This window comes from Myzus persicae, unplaced genomic scaffold, assembly GCF_001856785.1.
Source record: "Myzus persicae strain clone G006 unplaced genomic scaffold, MPER_G0061.0, whole genome shotgun sequence".
In the NCBI taxonomy this organism is placed as follows: Eukaryota; Metazoa; Arthropoda; class Insecta; order Hemiptera; family Aphididae; genus Myzus; species Myzus persicae.
In genome coordinates, this window is record NW_019100883.1 from 6,826 (window position 1) to 21,482 (window position 14,657).

General features: G+C 27.4%; 5 protein-coding genes across 5 annotated transcripts; 1 reads left to right on the top strand and 4 right to left on the bottom strand.

The window, feature by feature from the left end:
* Nucleotides 1–391: 391 nt before the first annotated feature.
* Nucleotides 392–1,986, bottom strand: LOC111026580. The gene is made up of 4 exons (XM_022304683.1): nucleotides 1,930–1,986; nucleotides 1,532–1,860; nucleotides 666–828; nucleotides 392–507 (listed from the first exon to the last, which is right to left on the bottom strand). The coding sequence occupies exons 1-4, from the start codon at nucleotides 1,982–1,984 to the stop codon at nucleotides 392–394; spliced, it is 663 nt and encodes a 220-aa protein (XP_022160375.1). The 5' UTR covers nucleotides 1,985–1,986.
* A 162-nt stretch (nucleotides 1,987–2,148) lies between these two features.
* Nucleotides 2,149–3,574, bottom strand: LOC111026579. Its single transcript, XM_022304681.1, has 6 exons — nucleotides 3,360–3,574; nucleotides 2,901–3,101; nucleotides 2,762–2,821; nucleotides 2,551–2,679; nucleotides 2,390–2,467; nucleotides 2,149–2,306 (listed from the first exon to the last, which is right to left on the bottom strand). The coding sequence occupies exons 1-6, from the start codon at nucleotides 3,433–3,435 to the stop codon at nucleotides 2,155–2,157; spliced, it is 696 nt and encodes a 231-aa protein (XP_022160373.1). The 5' UTR covers nucleotides 3,436–3,574; the 3' UTR covers nucleotides 2,149–2,154.
* A 4,471-nt stretch (nucleotides 3,575–8,045) lies between these two features.
* LOC111026581 lies at nucleotides 8,046–8,707 on the top strand. The gene has a single exon (XM_022304684.1). The coding sequence runs from the start codon at nucleotides 8,318–8,320 to the stop codon at nucleotides 8,690–8,692; it is 375 nt and encodes a 124-aa protein (XP_022160376.1). The 5' UTR covers nucleotides 8,046–8,317; the 3' UTR covers nucleotides 8,693–8,707.
* A 107-nt stretch (nucleotides 8,708–8,814) lies between these two features.
* Nucleotides 8,815–9,639, bottom strand: LOC111026577 (protein ANTAGONIST OF LIKE HETEROCHROMATIN PROTEIN 1-like). The gene has a single exon (XM_022304679.1). It carries the CDS (start codon nucleotides 9,637–9,639, stop codon nucleotides 8,815–8,817), a length of 825 nt encoding a protein of 274 aa, XP_022160371.1.
* A 1,279-nt stretch (nucleotides 9,640–10,918) lies between these two features.
* LOC111026578 lies at nucleotides 10,919–12,031 on the bottom strand. Its single transcript, XM_022304680.1, has 2 exons — nucleotides 11,311–12,031; nucleotides 10,919–10,955 (listed from the first exon to the last, which is right to left on the bottom strand). The coding sequence occupies exons 1-2, from the start codon at nucleotides 11,769–11,771 to the stop codon at nucleotides 10,919–10,921; spliced, it is 498 nt and encodes a 165-aa protein (XP_022160372.1). The 5' UTR covers nucleotides 11,772–12,031.
* Between the last annotated feature and the right edge of the window lie 2,626 nt (nucleotides 12,032–14,657).

Genomic DNA, 14,657 nt, shown 5'->3' on the forward strand with positions numbered 1-14,657 from the left:
AATTTAATTTTTTTATAAATGTGTAATTATTCATTCATAGGCATAAAAACAAATAGTGGGGCCCAAGATACTTAGTCTCAAACAAAAACTTATCAAGCTTCCATAAAAAAATTAATAGACAATTCATTTTAGTGTTTCTGCATTATAAACAATATCTAGGCCACCCTTTAAAAGATTGCGATGGATTCTCAATTGATTTAACCTATATAATACCTAATCCACATATTATAGGTATTGTGATAAATAAAACATTATATTTGTATAGTATCAAAACTTTTTAATATAGGTACATAAAGCAACAAAAAAATAGTATTAATAAAACCATTATTAATATTAATAAAAAAAAAAAACTAACAACTTTGATGGCAAGTGATTTAAGTGTTTATTTAAATTAATTTGAAATTGGTGTATTGGTTTCTTTTTTAAAGGCATGTCGAATATAGTTGTCAGTAACCTTGTGGAACGTTTGCTCTTCAATTGGAGATGTTTGGAACCCAGATAAAGCTTCTGAAACATAATAAACATTTAAATTAGTGGAAAAAGTTATTTTCAGTTTTTAATTCCTATAATGATATTTTAGAATATGAAAATTAAAATTGTCACTTTGCGACAATATCTATATGAAAATGAACTAGTGAAGTATAAATAAGAATTGCTCAACTCACCATAAATAACTGAATATAATTTTAGGTCTATAAAGGATTGTTTAGTTTTTCCTTTATAACTAAATAAAGCTAAAATGTGATATTCAAAACATGTATCAATTGTATGCCTTATCGCAGCACTAAATGTAGATGTGTTCGATGATTTTATGTAAAGATATGATTTCTGTAAACATACAAATCAAAACATAATTATTAATTAATGTTTGAAAATATTCAGTTTCATATAAAATTAAACCTTTATATTAGGTATATAACGTTATATATAAATAAGTACAGTATATAATATTAGTTATATATATAGCATTTAAATAATATATTTATTATATATGTCCAGATAAGAAGCACCACTATAGGATTTAGACATTACCCATTAGTGAACATAATATACTAACCAAACAAAACTGAATTTTTGCTATCATACCTATAGTATTTACTAAAAAAATTATTAAAAATCAATAGTTAAGGGGGAAAAAATTAAATGTTTAGCACTATACTTTCAATTTGTTCAAAAAAATTAAAATAAATTAAAATATGAAATATTTTAAGTACTTGTCAATGAATCTTATAAAAAAACTATAATTGTGATATCTCTATCATCTCAGTAGTTATCGCAATAAGTAAATCCTGATTTAACATCCTGTATACAGGATCATATATACCTACATAATATATATTTATTTATTCTATTATATAAATTAAACATACAATTAATATATAGTGAAAATGAATAATAAATTATAATATACTACCATACTTAAAAATGTTTATATACTTGTCATAAGTACAGATATTATAATCTATATTAAATATTATATGTAGGTATCTTATAATTTATATAGCATTTCACGATTATTATTTTTACTCACCAATTCCTCTTGGTTTTTCAACCCATCTATGTTATCGGTCAAAAGTGCTTCTACAGCATCCACTTCATCAATTGATTTGGTTGGTAATATACCGACTAAAGATGAGGGTAACACGGGTATAGGTAGAGCCAAGGATCTTGTCTTGTCATTTGACTTCATAATCATTTGAATTTTTTGGTCCATTGTTTTAAAAGCGTTGCAAATCCTGGTATTTGAGTTATTCAGTATGAAAATCTGTGTCATCAGTTGCTTAAGTGTAGATTCTACAGACTTGTTGTTTGATTTTAAAATAGACTTAAGCTCAGTAATATTCTTACAACAACAATTTTCTGAAAATAAAATTATAGTTGGCGGCAATTCATAATAATGCATATTAAAAACTTAATATCCATCCAAACCATTTTGTGTGTATTCAACAAGACTTGAATTATCACAGTTAGTAGATCTTTCCATAAAAAAATCATCATTTTGAGCCTCTAAAATAAACTGTGTTAAAGTACTACCGTTATCTAAACTTTTTATTAATTCTTCATCTTCATTTGAATCGTGTCCAAATAATTCTAAATAAATTTTAATAAAGAATAGGTACTATTACTAATAAAAAATACATAAAAATAATTGGATTACATAAATATAGAAAGTAACTTGCCTTTTCTAACGCTATTATTAGAGCTAATTTTTTCATCCATATTATTAACATCAAATTCAATTGGTACATCACAATTTTTTTCAATTTTCTTAAAATCAGTCATGACTGACACACAGGAATTATTTGCTGTAAAAATTAATTTATGTAATTAAATTACATAATCATGTCATTCAAAAACAGAATACAGTTAACAGTGTAATATCTCTTACTTTCCACACCAACTTCATTAATAGTTGTTACTACATTAAAATTCCCAGGATCATATGAGCAAGATGCAGTACTACAATCTATAATAACAGTAATAATAAAATATATTATTATATTTCACAATAACAATTTAAGATTATAATTTGAATTAAATTATATTCACCTGTATTTATCTTGTCTTTAATTATTAAGTTACTGGATGAATTTGGAGTTGATTGGGCACAAACATCAACAGTAGAATTATTTAAGGGTCTAATGTCGGAGGAACTTACTGTAGAATTAGTACTTATATCTACACGAGAAAATTTTTTTTAAAAATGTTAATATTATAATATATTTTTGTAATAATATTCTTTAATTTTGCATTACATTACCTTTTAAGATAATAGGTGAGATCAAGCCCAAGGAAACAGGTATGCTATTTTTAGTAGACGCTATTAATATAAAAATAATATTAAATAGATATTATATTTAGTTTATAATATATAGGTTAAAAATAAATTATAATATTACATGTTTTTCTAATAGGTGTTGTAGGTGCCTTAGGCAGGTTTACAATTAACTCATTTTCCTGCACACTAGAAAAATAAGGCATAATTTTTCTTTTTTTAGGAGATGATGGCTTTTCAGGAGATAAACTAACATTGCTATCAGACGAAGAATCATCTGGCCCTGACCATGCTTTAGATACTTTCTTGGCATGACTCTCTTTATCTAAAAAAAATTAAATGTAATTAATATAAAAGTTTTTAGATGTTTTTTGTTACAAATATGAGTATCTATTTAATACATTTTCGGATAGTAACTCATCATATTATAATGTAGTGATTATAGTAAATGATTTAATGGTTAACAAGTTTTACAGATGTTAACAGCAATTATATAGCCAACATCTATTTATACATCTCAACAAATATTTTTTTATATGTTTAAGTCTAGGTAAATTATTTATTTAGTTTATTTATTGCTTACCAAATGGTCCAGCTCTTATTACGACATCATAATTTTTCCCATCATTTTTGTTAGGTACTGTGCACTTTTTTATCATGTTAGCAACTTGAGATACTGTAAAGTAAATTTTTTTGTTATCACTCTGGATGAATGGAAACCAACAAACATTTTTTGACAGCCACGTGTGAGGAACATGCTGCACTTCATTTGTCACGTTAAATGTAACAACAAACCAGGGCCTAAAAAATGTATAAATACTATAGTAAATTTAAGTTCAATTTGTAAGATTTATATTCAGTTACAGATATACCTAGATGTATAATTTCCTTTAAAAATGAAAACTTAATGAAATATATTGATTTCAATTTTGCATATAAATGTAGAATTTGTAGATGGCAGTATCATGAATTAAATTTAATCGACTATTCCTATCTATACCATAATTGGACCTAGGTAGTTATTTGTATAATTATGTCTATATATGAACACAGGTATGTGAATTCAAAATTAGTACTATTATACATTATAAATACAATGTAACAATAATACAAAATATAATAAAAAAAAAAAAAATTATGCATAAAAAAAAATTAAACAGATATTATTGTAAATGCAATAGAGGCAGTATGACACAGTTGTTTATGTCATAATCGATCAGCGGCAAGCACATTAATTTTTCTTTTATATCACTTAACATCCACGATTGAAGGTGACTGAGTTGAGATGCATTGTATATACTTAACAAGTTTGAAGCACAAGGCTTTTCAAAAAAATTCTTAATTGTATTGTATTTTCTTCCAATTATCATTATATTGCTGTCTAATTTTGATGAAGCAATATTTTCAATAATTACCACATCATTATTTTTCATTTTAACACAATTATCAGAGCTATTAAGTTATATAACAAACCGTTTCATCCTCCAACCCGTGAACTGTGGTTCAAAGACATCATTGGTCATTGGTCTATTTTTTATTGCGCATCGATAATTGACAGGCCCAAGTGAAATTTTATATTTTTGGTTTTCCTTTTTAAAAAGTAATTGATCTTCGGCATACCGTCTTACTAATTGCTGAAGTGGTTTTACACCACTTTTGATTTTTTTTTTTAAGGGTTGCATGTAGTTTTCAAATGGAAAAGCAGAAAAAGTGTCTAATGGCCCATATTGTGTGGTATCATCAGCCAAATGTTGTATTATATGCATATTAGAGGACAAGTAAGATTTTCCATACAGTTTAGCAAAAGAATCAACAAAATGATTTACCAATGATTTGGCAAATTCTGTATATTCCTCTGAAATATTTGCTGTTGAAAGAATTCTCATGGCTACACAGAGTTCCATGAAATTCTCACAAGAATTTTTAGCAGTGTGGTGATGTATATTGAGAACATATGCTTTAGCTGGAGAATCACATATGATAGCTTTGAGCATTACATTAATTTTATTACCTTTAATGATAGTTCCGACATCATTTAAGATACATAATTCATCAACAAAATCTTCTAAATATTCATTGCAGTCATCTGGCTTAGATTTCCCATAATAAGCGCCAATTATGAACACCCTAGGTTTATCAGTAAATAAATTGGTAAAATAGCCAAGTATTGGCCATAATTGGCTTGCTGGATTTTTTGTTATTGGTGGTAGTCCATCTATACCAACAACTAAAAGAAATTTAGAAGGCAGATTCTGTTTCAGTTTTGTTAAATATTCTATTTCATTTGAAATTCCAAAATGATAATACACTCCACCTTTGATATTTTTTAATACAGTTTTAACTGGTGTATGCAATAACGTGCGGGAATCCTTGGGTAAATGTTTGAAATAATGGAATTTGGATAAAGAAACTAGTAAGTCATCTAAAACTGAGTGACATACATTATTCCTATTTGCCCACTTGGCAATAACTACTCCAATATCTTCATCATGTGTATCAATTTCTGATGTATAATTGTCTTCACCTGAACTACTCTGACTACTAGAACTACTAGTACTAGAACTGTGGTTCAAAATATTTTCACTATTAAAATCAAATGAATTTAAACCAGTATTTACTTTTACTGGACTTATAGGCTGTGAATCTGCAGGTAAAGGTGAGTTTGATAAAGGAGGTAGTCTTTGGTTATCCTCAATGTTCACTTCATTATTAGTTAAAAATGTTGAATCTATTAGAGATGCGGCTCTTTTTCTACAGCGATAACGAGTAGACATTGACCTATAAACAACATTTTTTTTTTATGATTGTAACCTATGATTTAATATAGCTAAGAAATAAATGTATACTTATTTTAGATATTCAAGTAAATAACATATTGTATCAATACATATTCAAAACATAGTAAAAAATCTTAAATTGGTGAAGTTACCATCTAAGTTTATCTGCTGTTATATACTACATATCTGATTGAACTTCCTTAACTAATAGTTACTAATAATAATTTAAATAGGCAATAGGTATCCACTTTATGCAGAACCTAGGTAAAGTGGGGGAAAGCACATATTATAAATACTGTTTCTTTCAAAATCATAGTTATTATACAATTAATGTAAAAAAATGAAACATATTTATGATTCAAATATAATATAAGTATAATAATAGTACCTTTAAAATAGCTAGTATGGTCTGAGACGGTGAGTTTTTTTAGAATCTATCTATTATAGTCAACCATCCCCCCTCCCCTAACATTTTTCATACTTTAACCACACCGGCCGACTCTATGATAAGTGGTAATGCTGTTGAACATTTCTAAGTGAAATATAATATCCATTAATCTATTGAAATTATCATTAACAAGTAAATACATAGGTATATTATATTAATTGAAACAAAAACTTGATTATCTATGGGCTATACTAAATTATAATTATTATACTGAATTACAATAATATAATATACTGTTATGATATGTTATTTGTTGCATGGAATTTATAATGTAGGTAGGTACTCTTAATAATAGTTACTCCCCCAGGTAATCCTAATAATATATTAGTATAGGCACCTATTTAATACAAAAGCACTAAAAAATACTTCTCTTAATAATATGTACCTACTCCTAATAATGTAATAGTATAGGCACCTATTTAATACAAAAGCATATCGTTTCACACTTCTATTAATTGTATATTTAAATAACACAAGTAGAAAATAAATAATATGCAAAATAAATTTACAATAAAGTTATGAATCAGGATTTATAAATATTATGGATATCAACATATAGTTCAGTACCGATCATACTTAAATACCTAGTATCGCTCTATCTCATCCAGTACCTATAATACCCAATACCTATATCTACAGCGAAAAAAATATGAATTTAATTTTTGGAGATTAAATTATATTATACCAGCAAACTCGAGTATTAATAAGTAGCTGGTTTCAAAAATTTTCTTATTCAGTTATTGATTTGGTGGCTTATACAACTAGTATAATGCACACTACTTTTCATTATTTTTGTTTACCTACGCAAAGTGCATACGCTACTATAAGCTCATAGCCTCATACTCATAGCAAGTATAAGTTATTAAAAAGCGTGTATATAGATTATAGAATATAATTGTACTTACATTTTGATTGAACGAAATTTGCGAACACGCGTGTTGAGCCGTAGACGTTGCTGATCATGCAATTAGTATAAAAAAGTTAAAACTTGTAACACATTCAAACATCAGAATAGCACGTTAAAGAATAGAAATATTATTTAGTGGCTTATTAGTGCATTGTCGCATGGGCACAGGAACAATAAACGAACGAATTATAACCATTAACGAAGTAATAACCGCCAAACGGCCAAACACGCGCACTACGTAAAATCTATTGTGCACTCCACAGTCAGTATGGCCAATACAAGAATTAAAAGTTGTATATAATTATATTGTTGTAGATAATTAGTTAGATTAATTAGATAATTAGTTGTACATAATATTATGTAAAAACAGATAACACTGACCAGGTACTGAGCAATAATGTTATTAAGTACGGTCATAGAACCAAGTATACTTATGTCGGTTTTACGGCACACTGTAAGTCCCGTGCGATAACACCAACCAGGCACTGAGTAACAATGTTATTAAGTACGGTCATAGAACCGTGCATGGCACGGTACTGTAACACAAGCTTCTAACTAAATCAATGTGTGTGAACATTTTCATAGCACCATATACTTATGTCGGTTTTACGGCACACTGTAGGCACCGTGCAAGGTCTGAATAACTGACATTGAATTATTTAAAAATATTTCGGTTATTCAAAATGTTAAACATATTTTTCGTGAACCATTATAGGTTCAGTTATCGGTTCATAAACAGTGTGTGCACCGTATTTTTAACACGGTAATTGGAAACCGACATTGAACATTAAAATTGCTACTCGGGTACTTCCCTTTATAGTATAGGTAAACATTTTGAATTATAATATTGTTTTATTCAAAACTTTAAATTTTAATTTTAAATACCGAATGAAGGATTAAAAAATATGTAAATTGTTGTTTTTATTAAAATATTGGACTCAAATTAAATATTACTATTAATCAAATATTACTTCCTATCCAATTATAATGAATTAATTCGGTAGGTATAAACTATATGTAGGTACAACATTTTAAATAGTACATATTTTTTTTTACGTATTGCACATTCGAAGTTTAAGTATTTAGTAATTATTAATAATAAGTTAATAAAATATTTATATTATTGCTGCAGTGGAGAATAATTGTATGTAAGTAAATTGTTTGTGTTTAACTACACACTATTAAATTTAGCTCAATACCGTGCCACTTTCATATATTTTATTCGTACATTCGTACAGGGAAATCCAAAACTGAAGAATGATCCTTTAAATTATTTTTAATAATAAATCTATGTTTATAATGTTTATTTTGTATTTGGGTGCATTTAATTATCAATTCAGTCGTAACTCGTATTTCACCACTGTGTGACCGCCGTGTTGTGTTATAATCAGATCATCTATTAACTTAAAATGTCGACCGAAAAAGACTGGAATCAAGACCAAATTCTGAAACTTATTGATTTAGTACAGCAAAGTGAGAATATTTGGAATCCAAGTCACAAACTATACAGAAATCGAATCCGAAGGACAGATTCAATCAATGAAATTGCCAACATCTTGGGTGTTTCACAGCAAGAAGTTGACAAAAAATGGAAAATTATACAATCCCAATTTCGTAGGGAACAACATAAAGTAAATAGTAAAAAATCCGGCGCTGGAACCGATGATAATTACTCAAGTGCATGGTATTTGTACAAGCCATTAAGTTTTTTGTCAGATAGAAATAAACCAAAACCTACTAGAGACACTTATAATATACAGGTAATAACAACATTATTTGAATAATTATTCTAAAAACAATGAATTGGTAGTTTTTAGTGGTTAATACTTAATAGTAAAATAGTTTATAGACAATACTACAGTAGAAAAATAAAAATTAAGCATAGAAGTAGGTAACTAAATACAATTTATTCAAATTCATCTTGCCAATAAACACGCCCTGTAGTTGCAAAATAACGAGCAAATCGTTCACGAGTTTCATGTGCAGCTGCTGTTGATTTTCGTCCACATTTTTTCAATGGTAAAAGTGACGTGGTTTCCGACGAATCACTCCTCCAAGTTCCTTTTTTTAAAGTTCGATTTTCAAAGTCTTCGGTGTCAAAAATATCTGGTGGACAATATAAATTTTTTGACGACTCACTCCGTCTTAAAAAATTATGCAAATGGACGCACGCTAAAACAATAGAATTTATTTTTTCTGGTTGTAGTAATGACGGTTTTCTTAAAACTCGAAAAACTGAAGCCATTATGCCAAAAGTATTTTCTACGACACGTCGTGCCCTTGATAACCGATAATTAAAAGCTCTCTGTGGTGAACCTCGTAAATAAGTCCCAGGAAAAGGTTTCATTAAATTTTCCTTCAAGGGAAAAGCATCATCGCATACAAAAACATACGGAGATTTTTCTTGTTGTCCTGGAAGTGCTTTGGGCGATGGTAGGTTTAAAGATTCATTCAAAATTTTTTTGGCCAATATGGAATTATTAAATACGCCTCCATCTGATATTCTGCCTTGACACCCAATACTTGCAAAAATAAAACAATAATGTGCGTCCACTGCAGCAAGTAAAACAACGCTAAATGACCCCTTGTAATTGAAATATTCAGTGCCACTATTAAAAGGTGCTTGCATTACGATGTGTTTACCGTCAATTGCACCGACACATTGCGGAAAATTCCATAATTCATCATAGTCATTAGCTATTAATTCCCATGCGTTTGATGAATTGGGCATCTAAAAATAATTTTTATTTGATTATAGTACATTGCAAAATGTTGTTAAAATAATGTTAATAAATCATTATATAATTTTCTGTGTTTCCTCTCCTACACCACCAACCAAGCAAGAAAAAATTAATTTTATCTTTAATACAGTTCAATAATTGCATTGCTTTATATTAAAAATATACAATTTATGTTGTAAATTGCAGTGGAAAATTCTATATATTTAATATAAGTAGGTACATTTTTTTTAAACAAAATTACAAATTAACTAAATTTTTAGTTTATATAATTTATAATTCCTACTTACAATACAAACAATATTTTAATAAAATTAATGTTACTCCTAAATAATTTATATTATATTATATTGTTATACATTTAATGATTTGTTTATTAATAGTATTAGATTATAAAAAAATGATATTATATTATATTATATTATTCATATAATTATTTTTTTCAGTTCTTATATATTATTTTCTTAAATTCTTAAACGTAATAATGACTCATTAATTTTTATTTCAATTAATTTTAGATTCTGAGCGGAGAGATGTATTGACTTTATAATGAAGTGGTTTTTTTAATTTTTTTATAAATTATCAATAAAATTATAATATAGATTATAGGCTAAAATGAACATGGAAATGGGTATGCATCTAATTTTACATATATTTACATAAATAGGTATTATTATTGTTTAGGAAGAAACAGATAATGAAGATGTCTTGGAAGATGACTTCATCGTGGTAGATAGTGTTGATGGTGATGGGAATGTTACAGAACGACCAAAGAGATTTGCTTCGCCAAAACAAAAAAAAAAAAAAAATTAAAACAGATGAAGATCCAAGGGTAGATGAGGTTTATTCTATTTTGAAAACGTACTCAGAAAAAAGTAAATTGAAGGACAACGCGACTACTTATGGGGAACACGTCGCTAACAAACTTAGATCTTATTCAGATTTTATTCGTTTAAATACAGAACACAAAATTAACTATATTCTTCACGAATCGGATATGTTAATGCTACAACAAAATAATCAACCTGACTATTCTATACATTTTCCCGGTCCATCTTCAAGTAATAATTCTTTTATTCCTTTACATTCTATTGGTACATCTTCAGGTAATACAAATACACTTTCTCCTTTATCCTTATATTCTGCACCATCTTTTACTCAAAATAATAATTTCAGTCCATTACCCTCCTCCAGCGTACCACTTACACCAACACATGAAACCATTTTAAATACACAAGAAAACGCTTCACCATATTACAATATTAATTAATTTTAAAAGTTATACGACGGATTTTTGCTACCGCTCGCGCTATAGTGAAAGTTAACCACGTGCTATATTCCAGGTAGGATTCCTTTTTTTTTTTTAATTTTTCTGATGCTGTTTTATTTTAATTAATAATACTAATTTATGTTAATTTTTCATACAAAATCTTATTTATTATTATATAGGTAATATAATTTATGAATAATATACCTATGTCCAAAAGTGATTACAATTATTATTTTTTGTTTTTAATAAAATTTTAGCCATTATTTAATAATTTTTGTTTTTATTTACCTATTATAATAAAACTATTTGTACCTTTATCATTTATACATATATTTTATCTACATATTATTGGCATTATAATATTATTCATATTATGATGTCAAAATAACTTATATTTAAGTATTTAATATTTACCTGAACGTATGATTTTAGCGCTTCAACAATAGCTTCACACACTTCTGGTACTATATTAGATATTAATTGTTTGGAAATTTTAAAAAGATACATTAAACTTGTATACGAATCACCAGTAGCCAAAAAACGTAATGTTACCGCCAGCCTCACATTTGGTGAAATAGTTTCTCTTAGATGAGTAATATCCTTCCCAATTTGAGGACCAATAACTTCAAGCAATGATTCAAAATCTGTTGGCGACATTCTTATAAAGTTTTTGAATCCTGGATGCTCAAGACTTAAATCATTTAGTAGATCATTGCCATTATAACGACTTCTACTTTCAAAAATTGTACGTTGCCAACAACGTCTTTTATGAAAAGATTTTTTTTTTTTTGCTTGAGAAACTAAGGATGTAAAAACAAACGCTGCACTTGCAATAATTATATCTTCGTCACTCATATTGAAAAAAAAATTAAAACGGATTTTTTTTTTTTTAAATTGGCAATTTGTTCACTCCGCACTAGATGTAGGTTCCTACTAAAATGAAATAAATAATACGAATGCGAAATCTTTAAGTTGCCAATTTAAAAGGCGGTAAATCTTTGTGTATTTTGAACGAAAATTGTTGTCAAACATTTTAAAGTACAGTAGCATTGGTTCGTCGAGCCAGGAAATATTCTCAACGAACATGTTCGACAACAATGTTCGTCCTAGTGTGGACCCGGCTTAATATACGCCGTCTTCGAGCAGGCAGTCTACGTTTATTCGGCTATCTGTGCGTTTGTTCAGTCCCTTATCGACTATCGACCAATCGTAATCAAATAACAAATAATAATTACATAAAATACATAAAATACATAATTTAATTAACAGAGATGCACAGAAACACGACTACTCCACGATAAACACGTAACATGAAAGTAAGGAATTTTTATATTACTCTAAACATATCTCAATTATTATGACTTCTAAAAGGAACCCATGCAATATTCAGTCTTTTTTAAAATCTACTAGAAATGTAACATCTACACAAGAAGCAGTTGTTGATTTGCAAAATAAAACAGACTCAGTAAGTTTCAGTTTCAGATACTGATATCCCTACTTCGTCCGCGTCCCATATAAATAGACCCGATATTTTCAATTACGTCAAAACAGTATTGACTCAAAATGAAATACATGATACATTAAATAAAATTTGGATTCCCTATGTATAATATAATTTTCCTGAAAATATTCCTTGTTGAAAAAAATAAAACTTCTAGAAACTTGAAGTTTCAAATTAAATGGCTTGCTAGCTTTTTTCGGTTAGGGTATTCTGATATGACAATGGACAGTTATAATTTGTTTATAGGGGGATTGAATGGTTTAGCTATGTTATCAATAAATAAGAACTCGTAAGAATTACTTAATTACGCCTAAAGAAATAACTGATAAACTGTCAAAAAAAGACGTTTTACTTTTTACTTAAAAAAAATAATAATTTGTATTAATTATAATAATGGAATAATAGAATTATTTATTCATAAACAATATGTATTTTTTATAATATTGCAAATTCATTTATTTTTTAGACCCCCCTCCTTCCGCAAACAATTTGAAAATACTCCACAGTCTGCAGGGTGGAAATCTCTAAAGTCAATCAAGCCTCTTACAAAAGACCAACAGTTATTGTGAAGGGGCAAAGCCCTCCCACGACCTAGGTTCTTTTGAAAAATAGTAGCCTCCCCCAATATTTTCAATAGATTTCCGCTTATGATTGTAGGTAGGTATAAGTATAACATGAACTGGACAATTTGCAGTACTGTAAAACGACAGTCTGCCTTTATAATAATACAATTTTAAAATTACAACAAAATAACTAAAATCGATATTTTCTATTTAACTAATATCTACTTTCATCCAAATTTGAACTTAAAATATATTCAAAAATATTAAATATTAAAAAAAAAACTGAGTTTATATAATATTTGGATTTTTTGGTTACAGTATGAACTATTAATGAGATACGTTGTTTTTAATTTTTAATCTTGAGATATAAAAACTGAACATTTTATACATTTGTAACTCCAAAATAAGATGCAAATTTTAAACTTTAAATGGTCATAAAAAAAATTGTGCTTATGTATCTATAATATTTTTCATCTACAGTTATTCGTTTTTGTATTACGACCAAATAGGAAAATCATTCTGTGAGAATTCGTTTATTTACGGCGGAAAATCCAATGTTAAAATAATTTTAATATCTCTAGATCATACAAGCTCGTTTAAAAAATGCAATAATATTGAGTGAGCATATAATTCTAACTCTTTAGGATTCATACAAAATGTTAAAACAGCCCTCAAAATATGTACTTTAAACAAATAAAACTCACTGATATTTAATATAATGCGAATTATAAATGTAGGAAAGGTTACCTATAAATAAGTAAATTAAAAAAATACAATATAACATTTTGATTAATATTATAATTTAACATTAGGTTTTTGTAAAATAAAAATAAAACATTTTACATAATATTGAAGAATCAAATGTATCATTACAAATTACAATACATGGTTTTAGTGTAACATTAAAAAATATATTAGATTAAACAAAATAAAATATCGTTAAATTATATTTACTCTATCATACGCATATATTAAGCTTTCATGGTAGAGCCCTCACATAGTAGGGATTCGGTAAGGATTCATATTAAAAATTTTGACTAACTATCAAATTGTGCACTAAAAACTTAAAATATGCTCCCGTATTCAAAAGTATGTCCTTAAATCAAAAAATGTCTAAAGATGAAAAAATATGCACTAAAAACTTTGAGTAGATATTTGATTACTTTGACATGCCATCATTTCATCAAGCTATTTCCACTATGTCATGTCGGCAATTTAAATGAACAAAAATTATAAATACCTATACATATTTGTATATTTGTATGAAACAATACCTATATTATAAAGTATAAACTATATTTGATACATTATTTTTCTCACCTATTTTTCTGAATTCCAGTAGATCTAGATGGTTGGTCTCTATAGTCAGAAGTAAGTGATTTGATAGGACGGGAGGATTTACTTAGAATTTCAGATCGATATCAAATGATACATCTATGCCAAAATTGTATAAAAACAAAAATAGTCAAAGTTTATGAATACATTTGTATAATAACCATCTGAATTACCTCATGCAGACACTATAACTATAACAACAAATATAACATTCCAAGTTAACAAAGATAATAAAATAACATAATATTTTATATAAAATACACAACAATTAAAAGATAACATTTAATTTATATATATATATTAAATTATAAAATAATATAGGTACTAAAAACAATATTTACA